Below are 17,192 nucleotides of genomic sequence, written 5' to 3' on the forward strand. Positions count from 1 at the left end.
GTCATTAACGGGGAGTTTGTACAGAGCAGATGCGCTGAACAGCCAGCCTCATGACAACAAACGGAGTATGTTGACTCGGAGCAGAGTACACACGCAATATTGTTTTGGTTGCTTAGCGTAAAAGCTCAAAGGCAAGATTTGCGCACCCGCTTACAAAATCAACAAATGAGAAACGTCAAGTTCCTTTGTGATCACAAACACTCAGCCTTGTGATGACAAATATTCCATTTTTTAAAAAGAAAAAAAAAAAATCAAGCCTTGTTTTTTTGCCACGTCGTTCAAAACTTGAAAGGCAAGATTGTAGTCATATGAACAAAAACATCCTCGGTTTAAGATACTTATCTTAAACTTACGATTTTTTTTCTCGAAATATATTGCTGTATAGACGATGTGTAATATTATTGGCATTGTTTGGCAAGTGCTGCGATGCTGTATCACGACTTACAGCACCATTCTGATATTAAACAAGTCAAAAACCAAACCGGAGCTTGCAGAGGCATATTTGAAAGACCCCCAAAATGGCCAAAAACGACCCTCAAATTATCGCCTGACAGCACACGTCACTTCCTGTGTGTTGGGGCTTGGGTTTTCGTGAGTCGGCTCATGACTGACATGCCTGCAAACATTGTATGAATGAAAATTGGTTTCCAACACATTGTGCATATGCAATGTGAAAACATGATGCTCATGTTAAATGAAATATAATTGTCCCTTTTTTTTTTGTGGTGGTCCAATTGGAACACAGCCCAAGTGAAAACGCGTCATCAATGCCGGGGAAAGTGTTTTCATTGAGCCGCCCGCTTTAAAGTTGATTCCAACTTGACTCGGCCTTCGATTGGGTTCTGCTTCTTTGCCTCGCTCTGTCGGTTTTGTAACTCTTAAAAAGTCAGAGGACGTGAATGGAAATGGCACAAAGTTTCCAAGGAAACGACATCATCCCGCGTGGCTGTTGTCTGCGTTCGGCCCGAAATGTTCAGACAGATGCCAACTTTGTTCTCATCTACACTTCGCTTATCAACCCGCGCCAGTCATTCCCCGTTAATTTGCACGAGGTCCTTTCCAGATTTCTCTTTGGCAGCCAATCATTATCCCACTGACTTGTATTTCACCTCATTTTTAAAACAGCTAAGGGTGCTTATTGAGTTTTTTTTTTTAATCTTTGCCTTTTCTTTCCTTTTTCAAACTGGAGCCAAGATTGCGAGATGGCACGAGCAGTCTTAATGGAATCCCAATGATGGAATTCGAATGATTGCGGCTTATTTGCGTTGCAACTGGGCGTGAGGATGAACCGACGCCGCCGCTAATTATCTCCATACTTAGACCTAAATGTTTGTTTTTGGGCTTGAAATGAGCTGCGATGGAGGAATAATCAACAGCATTGCTCCGAGGCTGTATTGTATATCAATGCTCGTTAGTTTGGGGGAATTTTTTTTGGAATGGGGGCAGGATTGCAACTACCTAGGCTGTTGTTTACCCAACGGAAAAACATACGGTGCTTATCAGAACAGGAATCTGACATGTTTGAAGGTTATCCAACCCAATATAAAAGAGATTAAAGGTAAGACGTGTGGGTTGTTCTTTGTCAACACTCTACCACACACGTTTTTTTTTGTCATTTCTATTTATTTCTTTTTGCCGACCTCACTCACAACTGTTTGATTTCCAAAGAGTCCGAGACAGCAAGACCCGAGTGATTGTGTCCTGACTTTTGACCCCAGATGTGCTGACAGCAACTTGGAAGTCGCGACCTGTCTTTTGAAAAGTCGGTCATAGAGAACATCGAAAAGCCGTTCTTAGCCAGCGGCTTTTCGGGGGGTTGATGTTGTATGTCAGAGGATAGGCGCCCCACTGTTGATTTTGGTGGAAGTCGTGCCAACGTGGATAAAAGGCTTGAGGCAGGAAGTCGCGACTGCTCTGCCAAAGTCGTACATATGAAAATTGAATGTCAATCATGAGTAGACCCACAAAAAAAAGACTCGCCTGAAAAGACACCGTCAGTGCGCTGCGGTGCTATGAGGTGAACTTATTAAAACAAAGTTGTTGTTTTTTTTGTCCGACTGCTGCCAAATTTGCACCACTTGAAACGAGAAATGGTGCCTTTTTTTTAAAAGTGCTTTGTTGTTTTGATGTCCTCGTTATCTTACAACTTGGGCGTGCGTTTGTGTAGCATTCCGCGTGAGTCATTGTGATGGTTTTAGCGGAAGATTTGTTGTTGATCTCACTCGCACAGGCTTCATTGTATCCTACAATGCAAGAATTCAAGGGGGGGGGAGGGGAGCAGCGGCTTATTATGTTCAATATGCTGCGCTCGGCACTCCATCACTAAGGTTTTTTTTTACTATTTTTTTTACCCGCCTTTATGGGTCGTTTGGGAAATTAAATGAGCTTGAATACTGAATCACACAAGAAAAAGTGGAAAAAGAAGACAATTATGGTGAAGTGAATGGAGAATGGATTGCCTTACTTTGCTACACAATCGCTTTTATTTTCTTTCACTTTTCACTGTCTCTTTTATAGCCTTGGCGGTTGAGCTCAGTGTGTTTACGCGCGCGCGTTTGAGTGCATCGGGGAAAAAAAGGCGAGTGTATCGTATCATTGCCAAAGGTTAGCACGCAGATTTATGCATTGACCTTCAGCGTTTTAAAATTGTATTTTTTTTTTATGTTTGAGTTACGAAGATTGAATGTCACTGATAGCCTGCAAAGATGGCGGAACGGCGGTCAACTGGTGAGCACGTCGGCCTCGCAGCGCAGAGGTGCAGGGTTCGATTCCGGCGCCCGCTTTTTCTGTGTGGAGTTTGCATGGGTGGGTTTTCTCCGGGTACTCACTTTTCCTCCTACATTCCAGAAACATGCGTGGCAGCTTAATGGAACACTTTAAATTGTCCGGAGGTGTGATTGTGAGTGCCCTGCAATTGGCTGGCAACCAGTTCAGGCTGTTAAAACCTCATTGGTTTGGCTGAGTGCTTTTTGAGCTGTAGTTGCTGTGTTGCCTTGTGTTAGCATGACAACTGCTTGCATGCTAGCATTGGTTTACTTTTAGATTGCTGAAGAAGCGTGAACACACATTAAATAGTTGGTGAGGCAGACAGGGCAAGGTGTACTCAAAACTTTAAGCATTTATTTGCTTGAGCCTACCTTACGTGACAGCCTTATTAAACATCAAAAAGTGCCTTTCTCTGCTGCGTTATCTTTTTACGCGTCACCACGCGCATAAACGGCAGCGTTTCAGCAGTTCTCCAAAGGCGAACTGTGGCCCTCCCGAGGCCCAGTGCTCCCGGACAATGCATTCATTTTTTAGAAGCAGCCTTGGGGGTGATGTGGGGCGGGGCTGGGCTGTCGGGTTGAGGGAATTGCTGAAAACCTCCGCATCCTAACAGCCGGTCAGCAACCTCTTAGCTAGGTTGCTTTATGTTAGCCTAAGTTCTGCTTCCCGAGGTGGGCCACTCTTTCACAGCCAATTTGGAGAAAAAAAAACCTTGTACAAATAGACTCGTTATTTTCATAAATTAATTATTGATGAATTAATTCTTGAGGAATTCTCACTAGAGGGCAAACATTTGTACCTGCCGCTGTTCTAGATAATGAGCTTTAATTGACTGAGGCCACACACACACACACACACACACACACACACACACACACACACACACACACACGCAGTTGCCCCCAGGAGTGTCCTCTGGCTCGAGCGATGCCCTATATGCAAATGAGTAGCCTCATTATTCACTAATTCCTTATTGCCACTGTATGGCGAAGCTGGCAAACGGCCTCACGTTGGGGCAAAGGCGTGTTGAGTCGTGTCAGCGAGTCCAGGGTCTTTATTTGGGGGCCGGCACCTCAGTCGGCAGCTCAGGCGTCCTCGTGGAACCTTCAAGTATTGTTACTGTGACTGCAGACAAACCGTGCATTAATTATACGCTCGCCAGCCGAAACCTGTTAATTAAATGAGATGCGAGGCCGGCGCCGCGTTAGTTGCCGCAACGCCCCCACCACGTATGCTCCATCTGCTGGCACGCCTGCCTGTGGCTCGTCTGTGGCCTCAAGGCCCGCCGCTCTGTCCTCAGGTGCCGCATCTGGTTCCAAAATGCCCATGCGGAAACCACGAGTACATTTGTGGTCACAACATCGGCTGCCACCTCTGGTAATTCTTCATTTGACGCTATAACATGCGAGGTCAAATCCCGCCCGTGTCACGCCTGCCGCCGTCTTTCCTGGCAGCTCCGTTTTCGTTGCCATGACAAACGCCGTCATGTCTTCCAGCACCATGTATAAAACCGTAACTCTGCTGCTGTAAATTGGGAATTTTTCCATTGTGAGACGAATAAAGGTTATTCTTATTCACATAAAATACCTTTAGTTACAGTACAGTCATATGCCTGCCCTCGAATACACCTCCACACACACAGCCCGCCCTGACAGCACTTGGTAGCTCCTTCAGCCAGAGACTGTTACACCCGCGCTGCAAGAAGGAGAGATACCGACGCTCGTTCCTACCGACTGCTGTCAGGCCGATGAATAAAAAATAACAATCATAATAATAATAATTTTTATCCATTTGTGTTCATATTGTAGTTAATTGATAGATGTTTGTTGTTTTTTTTCTCTTTCTCTCTTCTTTCTACATACATTCTTGCTGCTGGAGGCTGTAAATTTCCCCATTGTGGGACGAATAAAGGATATCTTATCTTATCTTATCTTATTACAACAACCTGCTGCTCTTACGTAGTATCTCTTCCGGTGTATTACTTGTAATGGACTTCTTAATGAGTGCGCCCAGTGCAGATACTCATCAGTGATCAATGATGTCGTTGGCCTCTTGACTTCCTCGCAGCCTGCCGGGCGTCTGTTGGAGGGTGACGCCTTCCCCTCACGTCCCCCCCCCCCTTTTTTTTCCCCCAGATCGTTATAAATATGTATCCACTCGCCACAAGTCAGACCTAGAGTGAAGTGCGGGGCCGGTAAATATGTATGCTGGGTTATGAATATTTATTGGTGACTTATTGAGATGTGTCATGCACTCTTGAAGGGCAACATATGCCTTCACTTCCAATGCGCCTCGTTGTTTATCTCAAGACTGTTTCTTCCTTCTGTATGTATTCTATATTAGAAACCCGGTGGCAACTTGAGTTTCACGGTGACACATTCAAACAATGTCAAATTGTAAAAAGAAATTAATCAGAAACAGGCTACTGTGTGCATTCATGACTCGATGAAGGAGTTTGTGGTTCATTTATCCGACGTCATCGGCGTTCTGCTCATAGTGACTGGAAACAATTGTTTGTGACCATACAGTGGTCCATGTTCATGATCCTTGCATGCTGCATTTCGGTCCATTATTCAGTGCCAAAAAAGAAGAAAAAAAAGTGTTTCTATTGTATAAGGTCTATTATGTCAGCTTGTACTTTTGACTGTATATCATCACAACAATAACATATTCGCCACACTCAGCGCGACATGAACAAATACACTTCTTCGCTTTGACGCATTGATTTTAAATTGGAGTAAAAAGACATCAATGATTGCTTTCTCTCGCTTATATTCTCTTGACTATGATTTCTTTTTTTTTTTAACCCAACTCGCTCGCGGCGTGCCGTCTCTGCTTCTATCGGGGGGGGCTCTTCTTACCCCCCCCCCCTCCGAGCTTGTCACACCAAAGTGCCGCAGCAAAATATAAGCACAATAGATCATCCTGACAGTTTAATTTCGCCGCTTGATTATCAGTCAATTTGATAATTATATCATGCAGCCATCCAATTAATGGCTTCTATATTTACAATGATCATCAAGCGAGCTCTCTGCGGCGTTGGCGTCGTTCATCATTGCTGAGATATGAGCATCTCCGGGGAGCTTGACAGCGCGGGCGCCTTCTTGATTGAGATGTGGGGGGGGAGCATGTGTTGGTTCCGCTCCAGTCTTGGACGCTGTACGGCATATTTCGTGCTTCATCCCTTTCTCTCCGCTGCAATGTGGACCCAATGCAAACAATATGACTTTTCCTGGGGATCATTGGATGAACCGGTGATGGCAGCCACTCATTTTTTTTCGAACACCCTCGACCCTCGGTGCCTTTCATCTTTCATGGTTTTATCATCGAACTTTACTGCTAAAATCCGCTCACATCGCGCGATGGAATTCACAATTTTCCCAATTAAGTGTCATCCGTTTGTCGAATAAACCAGTTGCAATTTTGGTGGTGAAGGTTTCACCGTATCGGTTGTTCAGGTTCAAATACGATGGGTGTTGGTTTTGATTCCCGACGGAGTTTGTTCAGGTACGACCACGGTAAATCTCTGAAAATTGACACCTTGAAACCAGAATATCCCTCTTCCTTTGCATTTCACAGCCTCTGTAATCCTAGGATTTGTGAGCATCCTCTTATGATGGCACAGGTGGCGGCGGGTGCTCGTATTTTCTTCTCGCTTCAGAATGAATCATCGAACTTTGATGCCAAGCTGCAACTGCACACTATGATGAAACCTCGCATGCTTTGCATTTTTAAAAAATGTGTCTTCATCTTTCTTCTTCATCGCAGACGATGTGCCTCCTTACTTTAAAACGGAGCCGGTGCGGAGTCAGCTGCATTTGGAGCGCAACCGGCTGGTGCTGACCTGCATGGCCGAGGGCAGCTGGCCTCTGGAGTTCAAGTGGATCCACAACAGCACCGAGCTGACCCGCTTCTCTCTGGAGTACAGGTGAGCAATTAAGAGGGTCTTGCCCTGAAGGTCTCACAGATCTGTGAACGCTAGTGTCACTGGAAGACGCTAAAATGGCATTTTTTAATCATTGCATGTGGGCGGAGCATGGCGGAGCATGACTCAGATCTCTAATGCTAGTTTCACACGATGTCCACAACGGTCACGTTTCAGACCCCTGTGAACAAAAAATAAATAAAAGCACTGGATATGAGACAAAGCAGGGGGGAAGGTATGGGCAAATGATTACCTCGGGCCAATTATTTTGTGTAATGAAAAAATTGGCAGGGCAATCACGGTGCTTATGAGAAACCTAGTCCTCCGTAGTAAAATAGAATGAACACAACCAAATGTGCCCGTACACGGTAGGCCATGAAAATTCAGCTCCCAGTTTGAATTTGCAAAATAACATTTGGTGGGCGTGCCTTTAACTCGTTCACTCCCAAAGACGTTTTTAAACGTCTTTTCAGACTTGGTCCAGAATTGGCTGGTACTGAATGAGATAATGAGTAGACCCACAAAAAAAATAGGTTTTAACAAGCCATGCTTCCAGGCATTGTAGGTTTGTTTGGTCATCTCAGCGAAATTTTAAAGACTTTAGTGCACTGTCATGCATTTTTCCACTGATACATATTTCAAGGAAGACGAAGCTTACACATTTATCAATCTCCTCATTAGCACTGTGTTCTGGATCGTCTACCCACCGCAATAAGAGCCACGGTTGCCTCTGCTATTGCCCGTGTTCCCCTTTTCCTTCTCTGCTTTGCCCTTCTGACACTTTTATCATGCTCTCGCGCGGCATGCTAAACGTGTGTGTGTCGTTTCGGTGTGTGTGTGCGCGCGTGTGTGAGGTGGTAGGGGTTGGCAGATAAAGCATCTTTAACGGTAACTGGAAGATTGTTATCATGCAGCCAACACGGCCTTATCTTTCTCAGCTGTGTGTGTGTGTGTGTGTGTGTATGTTTTTGTGAGGAACACACACACACTGATCATTACAGTGTATGCGAAGGGGAAAAAAAAAGAAGGATGCCATGCTTGGCGAGTTGATGATGTCTCGCAGATCTCCAGAGGCCGATAAGAGCAGAGTGACACGCGAGTGTGAGAAGTGGTCAGAGTGTACTCGAGAGGGGAGCGCACAACACGGTCACTGCACTGTCTTGTGAGGATGAGTCACACAGCAGCATGTCCACAAGGAGAAACGGAGAATAATGTAACGGCGAAGCTGCATATGGCACTTTTTTTTTTTTGTCGTCCCTGTCCAACTGTAAGCAATCGTCTGTTTGTGCTGACGAGGACACTCCTTTTATTTTGTCAGAAGGCTGTTTATACTGCTTTCCAAGTGAAGCGTCAGGCGGCTATTTAGCCAAGTTTACCTTTTCTGCTCTTTTTCCAAGTAGCAATTGTATGTTTGTATTTTTATTATACATGTGACAGGGGGTGTCGTGTCGTGTAAGAAGATCTTGTGTATGCTTGTATGGGAGAAACAGCCTTCGCGGAGGTTACTCTTGTACACGCTGTTTGAAGGAAAAAGTACAGATTTTTATCACTTTTATGAATTAGATCAGGTGCGGAATGCCAAAAGTTTCAGCAGGTGAGCGCTCGCGTCAGTAGTCGGGTATCGCGACAGGAACTGAGTGTGGTCTGTCGCTCAGTCTTGTCGGTAGTGTACTTGTTATGCAGCAGATGAAAGTCAGATGATAGAACTTTTTTCTATTTTTGTTGTTTTTTGGGGCATTTTTGGGCTGTTGTTTTTTTTTTTTTTGGTCACCATCCTTGCTGACAGACTTTCTTTTGATCCATATTTCAAATATGCTCCTTTCCAAATTCATGCAACGCAGCCTCTTTCAGGCAAGGGGAGAGCAACTTCTTTTTCATTTATTCTACAGTCTATCGTGGTATCAGTGAAAGGGCTTGGGGTGAAAGAGACCTGGACTCTGAAAAACGCACATATTACAAATATATAATCATTACTTGGAACTAAGCAATACAGTTACCCTGAGTGATGAAGCCAAGCAGCTTCACGCAGAAAACAGATCACAATGTCTTCTGACACCAACAGCTGTCACACTTTTCGACCAGATAAGATTTTCCTTGAGATCACAAACTCCAAACAAAATCCAATTGCTACTTGGAACTTACCGTACAAAAATAACCTCAGTGACGCTCCTTCTCGCTGCTACCCGAACACGTGTAGCACAACGAGCAAGTCGGCGAAAGGTGGTTTGATGTCGGCAAATCTATTCATTGTGGCGAAATTAAATCGCGTGACATCAAAGATATAACAGCTCCTCAGACTTGACTTTTTATCGGAACGACGTCCCTTCCTGCCACCGCTGTCTACTTTTTGAAATGTGTAAATTAGTTTTGGTTGGCAGTACAATCACAACAATAGGGGAAAACTTTGCTCCCCCCCCCGAGCCAATTGAGTGGGAACAAGCGTGACAATGCGACTGCCACTTTGACCGTGCTCGTAATAGAGCGTCGCAGGCGTCGCTTGCTGTAAGATTGAACCGTGCTGAATAAGTCAAACTGTGCGGCAATAGATTTGTCATCGACATCTCACAGCACGTCAATTCACACAGGAAATCACCTGACATCCGTTGCAAATACTTTGACGATGTTGTAATTTTGTGGCTAATCTGAGCAAATGAAAGTGAGCACAAATATCTAGCTAGCTAGCTAGCTAGCCACACTGGTACCTCTACTTACGAAATTAATTGGTTCCGGAATAAATTTCTTAATTAGAAAATTCAAGTCAAAACGCATTTTCCATGTAAATGCTCTAATTCGTTCCAAGCCTCCCCGAAATTCAGTCATAAATGTTTCCAAAGCATAAAAAGGCATCCAAATATGTAACAAATACATGTTACAATTAGATTATTGCACAATAAAGGAGAGTTGTGCATCATGAGCCTGAAACTGGGCAGAGCACCACAGCTGTGGAAAACTTTGTGCCTGGTCCCAGTGCCCAAGACCCCCCACCCTAAGGAGCTGAACAGCTACAGACCGGTGGCGCTGACGTCTCACCTGATGAAGACGCTGGAGAGACTCATCTTCGCCCACCTTCGACCGCTGGTGAGCTCATCACTGGACCCGCTGCAGTTTGCCTATCAGCCTGGCATCGGCGTGGAAGACGCCATTATCTACCTCCTCCAATCAGTGCTGTCACACGTGGAGAAGGCTGGGAGCACTGTGAAAATCATGTTCTTTGATTTCTCCAGTGCCTTCAACACCATCCAGCCCAATTTGCTGGGAGGCAAACTGCAGAACGCCGGAGTGGACCACCATCTCACAGCATGGATCATAGACTACCTTACAAATCGGCTGCAGTACGTGAGATTGCAGAGCTGTGAGTCGGACCGGCTTCTCTGCAGCACTGGAGCACCGCAGGGGACTGTTCTGGCTCCATTCCTGTTCATCCTCTACACCTCGGACTTCAGACACGTCACTGCCACCTTCAGAAGTTCTCCGATGACTCTGCGATTGTTGGCCTCATTACAGAAGGGGACGATCGGGAGTACAGGGGACTGACAAATTACTTTGTGGACTGGTGCCAGCAGAATCTCCTCCAGATCAACCCTAGGAAAACTAACTAGGAGTTGGTTGTGGATTTCTGCAGGAAAAAGTCCTCACCAGCATCGATGAACATCCAGGGTATGGACAGAGAGAGGGTGACCTCCTACAAGTACCTTGGTGTTCTTCTCAACGACAAACTGGACTGGTCTACAAACACGGACACCCTGATTAGGAAAGGACAGAGCCGACTCTTCCTACTCAGGAAACTGAGGTCTTTTGGGGTTCAGGGGTCACTCCTTAAGACGTTCTATAACTCGGTGGTGGCCTCGGCCATCCATTATGGCATTGTCTGCTGGTCAGGCAGCATCTCAGCCCGGGACAGAAAGAGACTGGAGCGACTGGTCAGGAAGGCCAGTTCTGTCCTGGGTTGCTCCCTTGACACTCTGGAGGAGGTGGGCAACAGAAGGATGCTAACTAAGCTAAAAGCTATGATGGCCAGTCCCTCCCACCCCCTCCAGCCCGCCCTGACAGCACTTGGTAGCTCCTTCAGCCAGAGACTGTTACACCCGCGCTGCAAGAAGGAGAGATACCGACGCTCGTTCCTACCGACTGCTGTCAGGCTGATGAATAAAAAATAACAATCATAATAATAATAATAATTAAATGATGTGAAGGAAAATTGTAAATAGTACTTCGATTTATCCATTTTGTGTTCATATTGCATTTAATTGAAAGATGTTTGTTGTTTTTTTTTTCTCTTTCTTCTTTCTACATACATTCTTGCTGCTGGAGGCTGTAAATTTCCCCAGTGTGGGACGAATAAAGGATATCTTATCTTATCTTATGTAAAATACAATGAATTGAGTAAAGAATAAAGATGGTCATTTCACTTTCATGAAACATGAACAAGATAGCTTTGTGGCAAATGGGTGTTCTTAGTTGCTGGCAATCCATTAAGGTCACCTGGCCCAAGAGATCCTGGCTGGTCCAAAAGCTCCACCACCTCACAAGACCACCCACATAACCCCGTATATGTCACGAAGTGATTCAAGTGCACCATCGTGTGAGTATCGGGCAAGTTTTTTTTCCGCTACTAATTGGATGTTGCTGGCCGTTCTTCGCCCTCCTGATAGTGAGGTCAGTGCTCATCTCAATTAACGAGCCACAATAACAACACAATCACTGTCATTTCACTGGGGAAAGTAGAAAGAAAGAAGCAGACTTTTTCCAAATGAGATACTTTTCCACAAATATTGGTTGGTTTTCTTTCATATTTAGAGAGCACACAAGGAGATAATTTTTTTGTTTTTTTTAGTGCAGTGAACACTTTGTGCAAGTACTTTTGAGTCCCTGAAAATTGAGGCGAATACTGCATTTTGGTCAAACTGTCAGATTCACAGCTGCCATTTAGCCTGCCTTTTTTCTGCGAGGTGCTGTTAAAACATTGACAAGATGATAATAAAAATAATTTTCTTTTTGAATTGACTTCCACAATGATTTAGAGGGATTGTCCCGCAGATTCACCAAAATAGCAATCCACCACCTGTGCCAGCAGTGTTTTTTGCGAGTCTAAAATCTAGTCTCCTTTTGTCAGCAAATTGCCAGATGCGGCTCTTTGGGTACGGCAGCTTTGCCCGCCGCTGGAACGCCCAGCGAGGGGCAAAATTCAAAAACGTGCTCAACTAGACTTGACGCACCCCATTTCACGCTGAGCGCACAGGCGCTTGTCTACGAAAATAAGACCCCATTTTACAAGTCAGGATTCAGTTGCAAGTCGCATTCTTCACTGACAGCCATGTGTAAAATTGGTTTCGATGTAAATGTACGTTTATGGACATTTGTGATCAAGATGCGGCTGAATGTTTGAGATTCATCAGATTTGTGAATACAAAGGAAAGGAAATTAGAACAAAAAATCTTATCCACAAGCATACAAGTCAATTCAATGAAATGTAATTGCAGGCTCTCGAGCAGGGTTCCCAAAATTGTCTACCTCCGTCCTCCCATCTGTCATCTTTCCACCACTTTCACACCTCTGTCCTCCACACATCCTTCTCAACGCAGCTCCGGAGTGGGGACTAATTAGCGAGGATGTGACGGAGTGTGCCGAGCGCCGGAACATCGATCAATCTCTGTCTCACGCCGTCATCTCCCGTTGACTTGGCCACATCACCTCCTTTCTCTATTCCCGCCTCCCGCCATCCCTCCTGCCGATACCGCCACCTGCCGCTGCTCACCAAAGGTTAATTGTATTCATTATGAGGAAAGTGAGTAAGAGCTTCTGAAGTCACCCTGAAGATCAGCCTCAACGAGGTTAAACTCGAACCTCTTGATGACGTGGCTCGTCATCTAAATTCCGGTCAAAATGGCCGACGACATATGTTTAATTTGTAGCCAAAATGATCCTACCCTAACCAGGCTTCGATGGCTGCATTAAAAAAAAAAATGCAGGTTCTTCGAACGTAGCTAAACATGATCCTAAAATGTTACCTTAGAATGGCAGACTTCCCCTTCCGTTGTTTCCGGTTATTGTGTCAGTGCTCGTTTATCACTACATGTTTATGGCATGTGGCCCGGCTGCAACACCAACTTTCGTGTCTCTTGGGTAACTTTTAATTGCTGCAAATGCAAAACAATCAATCTTTTTTTTCACCAGCATTTTCCTCGGGCAGACGCCCCGCCATCATCATCACCACCACCACGCTCGAAGGTGGGAAGATGACGGGCACAGTGCATAGTGGCAACTTTTTCACCTCCCACACCAACTTTTTTTTTCCTCTCAACAAAACGCTAGACTAACTCCCAATTAAAACACGTACGAAGGACTCGGTCGCTGATAATTCGGCTGCAGACTGTTTGCGTGATCTCCATACCAGCCTACTTTTATCCAACTCGAGCCACACTCCATTAACAATTTACAAGGTTTTGACGCTCGCCTCCCTCCAATTAAAGGCTTAAATGAGAGAAATTCTGCAACCTCTACGCGGCTCAGCTCCTCTCCGGGCTGCGATGCATTCGGGTACATTAGACTTGCAAGAAAGCCCAAGACATCATTGATTACCGGCGTTAATGTGCATGAAAGGGTGGAACTTGCACTGTCTGCACGGTCAAGGTCAACTACTGTACCGCTCAGATGCGTGTGTTTGCATAAATGACATTTTAAAAAAGGCGTGTGATTGTGTGTGTGTGTGTGTATGTGTGTTTAAGAAGGAGGGGGTCTCCCCTCACTGTGGTATCCTCCAGAGAGTCATTATCATTGGTAGTAAACAGCAGCAGCTAAGCTCTGCTGTCCTCTGCGCCCTTGCTCATCCATTAGATGGTCTTAACTGTGTGTGTGTGCACTTTTTTTTTTGTCTGCTTACGCGTGTGCATGCAATACATACAATACACACCCATTTTATAATACAAAGAGCCTGAAATGACATCACACTTTGTAAAAGTGTAAAAAAAAACAGCATTGTCAGACTAACTCAGGTGTGAATGTGCAAAAGAAACACATTTGCAAATCTGGGCTGTAATTACGCTGCCGAATCAATATTTTGTCCGTGCCACTCTTTTGAGGTGAATTGTGGATAATAATGATGAAGAAATAGATGTGAAACATGTCTTTCGGGCCTTATACTGTTATATTTTCGTTCAGTTGAGTTGTTGCATGATCAAGCTAACTAGCATACAACGTGTCAATGTGTCAAGCAATAAACGGGTTTAGTGATTCGCTGCTAACAGTTTGGCTGAATTTAGCACAAAACAATGCAAAATATCTGCCGATCCGATCCGTGTAAAATGGAGTGTTTCACGTTGTGTATGCTTGTGTGTTGGCGGCAGGTATCTGATCCCATCGTTGGACCGCTCCCATGCCGGCTTCTACCGTTGCATTGTGCGGAATCGCGTGGGAGCGCTGCTGCAGCGTCGCACTGAAGTGCAGGTGGCTTGTAAGTATCACTGTGAGAGAGTTTGTCTCTGTGCCTCACAAAAACGCGCACACGCACGCACACACACACACACTCACACACACACACACACACACACACACACTGGGTTTGATTGGCAGTGCATTAAGGGGCGACGAGGTGGGCAGATGTTGTCGCTGAAGGATGCTACCTGCCGGACAGCTGCTCCCCTCATTATTATTATGACGATTATGATGATTACGAGACTAATATTGTTGTTTGGTTTTTTTTGTTGTCTCTGTCATTGCGTAAGACCCGCCCCCGCAACATCTGTCGTCTCCCCCTGGCAAAAATGGGCCTGTGAATTCAGCTCCCTCTGCTTGTTAGTGAGATGTAACAGAACGTTTGCCGTTGTTTTGTTTTTTTTATGAGTGCACCATCGGAATCTGCTTGTTTACACTCGATCATTGTTAGGCCAATTCGACCGAAAATGTCAACACTGGGTTTCAAAGCCAGTTAGCAATTTAGGGGTCCTCGCCAATGTGAAAGGTTTCAAATGAACTCATTCAGTACCGGCCAATTTCGGACCAAGTCTGATAAGACGTTTAAAAACGTCTTTGGGAGTGAATGAGTTTAGGTTGGGTTTCAAAGTAGGGTTTCAAATAAATATTTAAAAGGAAGGTTTCAAGACAGGGATTTGGTCCGAAACAAGTGTTGAGAGAATTACGGCAAGTCTGGCGAAACATTTCAAGGTGAAGTTTCAAGTTGTTGCGAATGAAGTTAAACCTTTCAAATGAGCAAGTCAGGATCGGGGCTCAAAGTAGATTTTTCCAAACGGAGGTTAGGGTTTCGAGTTTTTTGATTTGGGTTTTTCAAGAGGAGGTTTTACAACGGTTGAGAAAGAGGATCGAAATGAGGATTTCATCCTGGCGGTTTTCGGCCACGCTGTGGAATAACAAGTGCTGCGGCTTTGACAAATGCGCTCATTTGATGTGCGATGGAGACGGATGATGGTCCAACATGGAACGCGCCTCAATCCGGCATCGCCAAGGAGCGGTAACCATGGCGATGACACGGCGCGCTGTCCATCAAAGCCGAGTCGTGGTGGAGTTCGATGCTGAATGACCTTTGACTTCTGCACGTGTTTGATTTCTCTCCGCAGTCATGGGCAGCTTCGAGGAAGGTGAGCGCGAGCAGTCCATCTCACAGGGAGAGGGCGCCGTCATCCCCGCGCCTCGCATCCGCAGTTTCCCGCAGCCGCAGGTCACGTGGTACCGGGACGGACGCAAGATCCCGCCGAGCAGTCGCATGTAAGCTAATCGTCTTCGCCTCTCGTCCTTGACTTGCTCATGCCGGAATTAATCGTCAACCGTTATGACAAATATGAAAAGAGTTCAGGCAGCAGGACAAGTTTGATTGAAGTTATTGCTGCCAAGGTTTGACTAGTGTGATGTCAGTGCAATCGTAATACGCCGAACAAAATGGCTTGGAAAGGTCACCAATCTCCAATGTTTGCCTTTTGTTTATTTAACTTTCATATTTTGTGATGAACAATCTGATCCCGTGAACGTTTGTGGCGTCTCACATCCCGGTATTTCACTTTCGTCTTTTTTTTTTTTTTGCCCGCATTCGGTTTCCGCCTCAACACAAGCTCAAAAAGCCGCTTTGGCTCCAGGAGAAATGAAATTGCCCGCTTTGTTCCTCATCTTGGGTTTTGAAAGAGAACCTGAGCCAGCTACTTTCATCCCACCTCCTTGTCTGTCTTCATTTTTGCCTCCCAATTTGGAGGATGGTGTTTCTCGGGCGAGGCGGCGTCAGTACTCGCTGGTCAGATCCCAGGGCGCCCTCTGATGGGATTATTTTTCCCTTTCTGCTCCCTTCAAACGGGAAGGGACAACAAGAGCAGAAGCGCCTGATAAAAAAAAAAAAAAAAATCAATTGTACACGTAGTTTGCAACCCACTGCATCATACTGGCGACTTACACGTATGGATTTTATATTATCTGTGTTCCTTTTTTAGATTATTTTAATGTAATCAATATTATGAATATATCATCCGGGTGAGCATTTTCATTTTTAATTAGTGTTATGCCATTTTTTTGTGAATTAATTCATAGCAAATTTATGATTGATGAAAATAGTAATTTATTTTGTTACATTAAATATTTTTAAAATATTTTTTTAAGTATTAAATATACATTAGTATACACTGTACATTAAAATCATCTAATCTGTTGAAGTATGTGAGCGTCGGGGTGTTTTACAGACACACCTGTGCAGATGTGTATTGGTGTGTGCGGGTGTGTGTGTGTGTGTGTGTGTGTGTGTGTGTGTGTGTGTGTGTGTGTGTGTGTGTGTGTGTGTGTGTGTGTGCGCCTTTAAAGGCCGCTCACCCTCCTCGCAATCTCCTCATCACATCTGCATTTGTCGGGAGCGGGAGATGACCTTGCCCTGGGTTGAAGTGAATCCTCTTTATCGGCTCTTCGTCATCATCTCATCATCCTCCTCATCTTCATCAGCATCATGAGGAATGATTGGCCGGATAGGAATGACAATGAGGCTCAGAACCTTTTTTTTTTAAATAATGCATTGCAATTTAGACAAAAGCTTTTTTGGATTCACTGGTAGTGTATCATCAGACGTAATGTGCTGTCCGATACATTTTCTGTTGATCATTTTTCATAAGCGATAAATAAAAATTGTGGTATTTATATTTTGTTCCACTCATAAATTATGAATAAAAAAATGGTAAATGCAAATTTGAATATAATGCTAATTATAAAATGATGAAGAGTAATATTTATCATGCAATATCTGAAATCAATGAATTCTTATTGACCATATTTAACTAATACTGTATAAAAAATGTGGGGAGTAATGATAAATTGTACATACATAAAATATTCTGTTATCTAAAACTGTGACAAGATTAAAATAAATCTACCATATAATTATTGGTTATAAGAAGAAAAAATGTTTTTTATTTTTTCCTTTCTCAATGACAACTGTCCACCCGGCACATTCTTTGCCTCCTCAGGTGTCATAACTTTTAATTTTCAGACTCCCTGGGGGTCCGTCTGACTGCTCTTCATC

At 44.5% G+C, this 17,192-nt stretch overlaps 1 protein-coding gene across 7 annotated transcripts in view; it reads left to right on the forward strand.

Moving 5' to 3' along the window:
• The window catches only part of sdk2b (sidekick cell adhesion molecule 2b), a 152,271-nt gene that overhangs the window by 102,313 nt on the left and 32,766 nt on the right, over positions 1–17,192 (forward strand). For all 7 annotated transcript variants that reach the window (XM_052070702.1, XM_052070700.1, XM_052070704.1 and 4 more), the window contains 3 exons: positions 6,535–6,694; positions 14,035–14,141; positions 15,262–15,409. In XM_052070702.1, coding sequence (XP_051926662.1) covers positions 6,535–6,694; positions 14,035–14,141; positions 15,262–15,409 — 415 coding nt within the window. The remainder of the gene's footprint in view (positions 1–6,534; positions 6,695–14,034; positions 14,142–15,261; positions 15,410–17,192) is intronic.

This window comes from Hippocampus zosterae, chromosome 7 (assembly GCF_025434085.1).
Source record: "Hippocampus zosterae strain Florida chromosome 7, ASM2543408v3, whole genome shotgun sequence".
In the NCBI taxonomy this organism is placed as follows: Eukaryota; Metazoa; Chordata; class Actinopteri; order Syngnathiformes; family Syngnathidae; genus Hippocampus; species Hippocampus zosterae.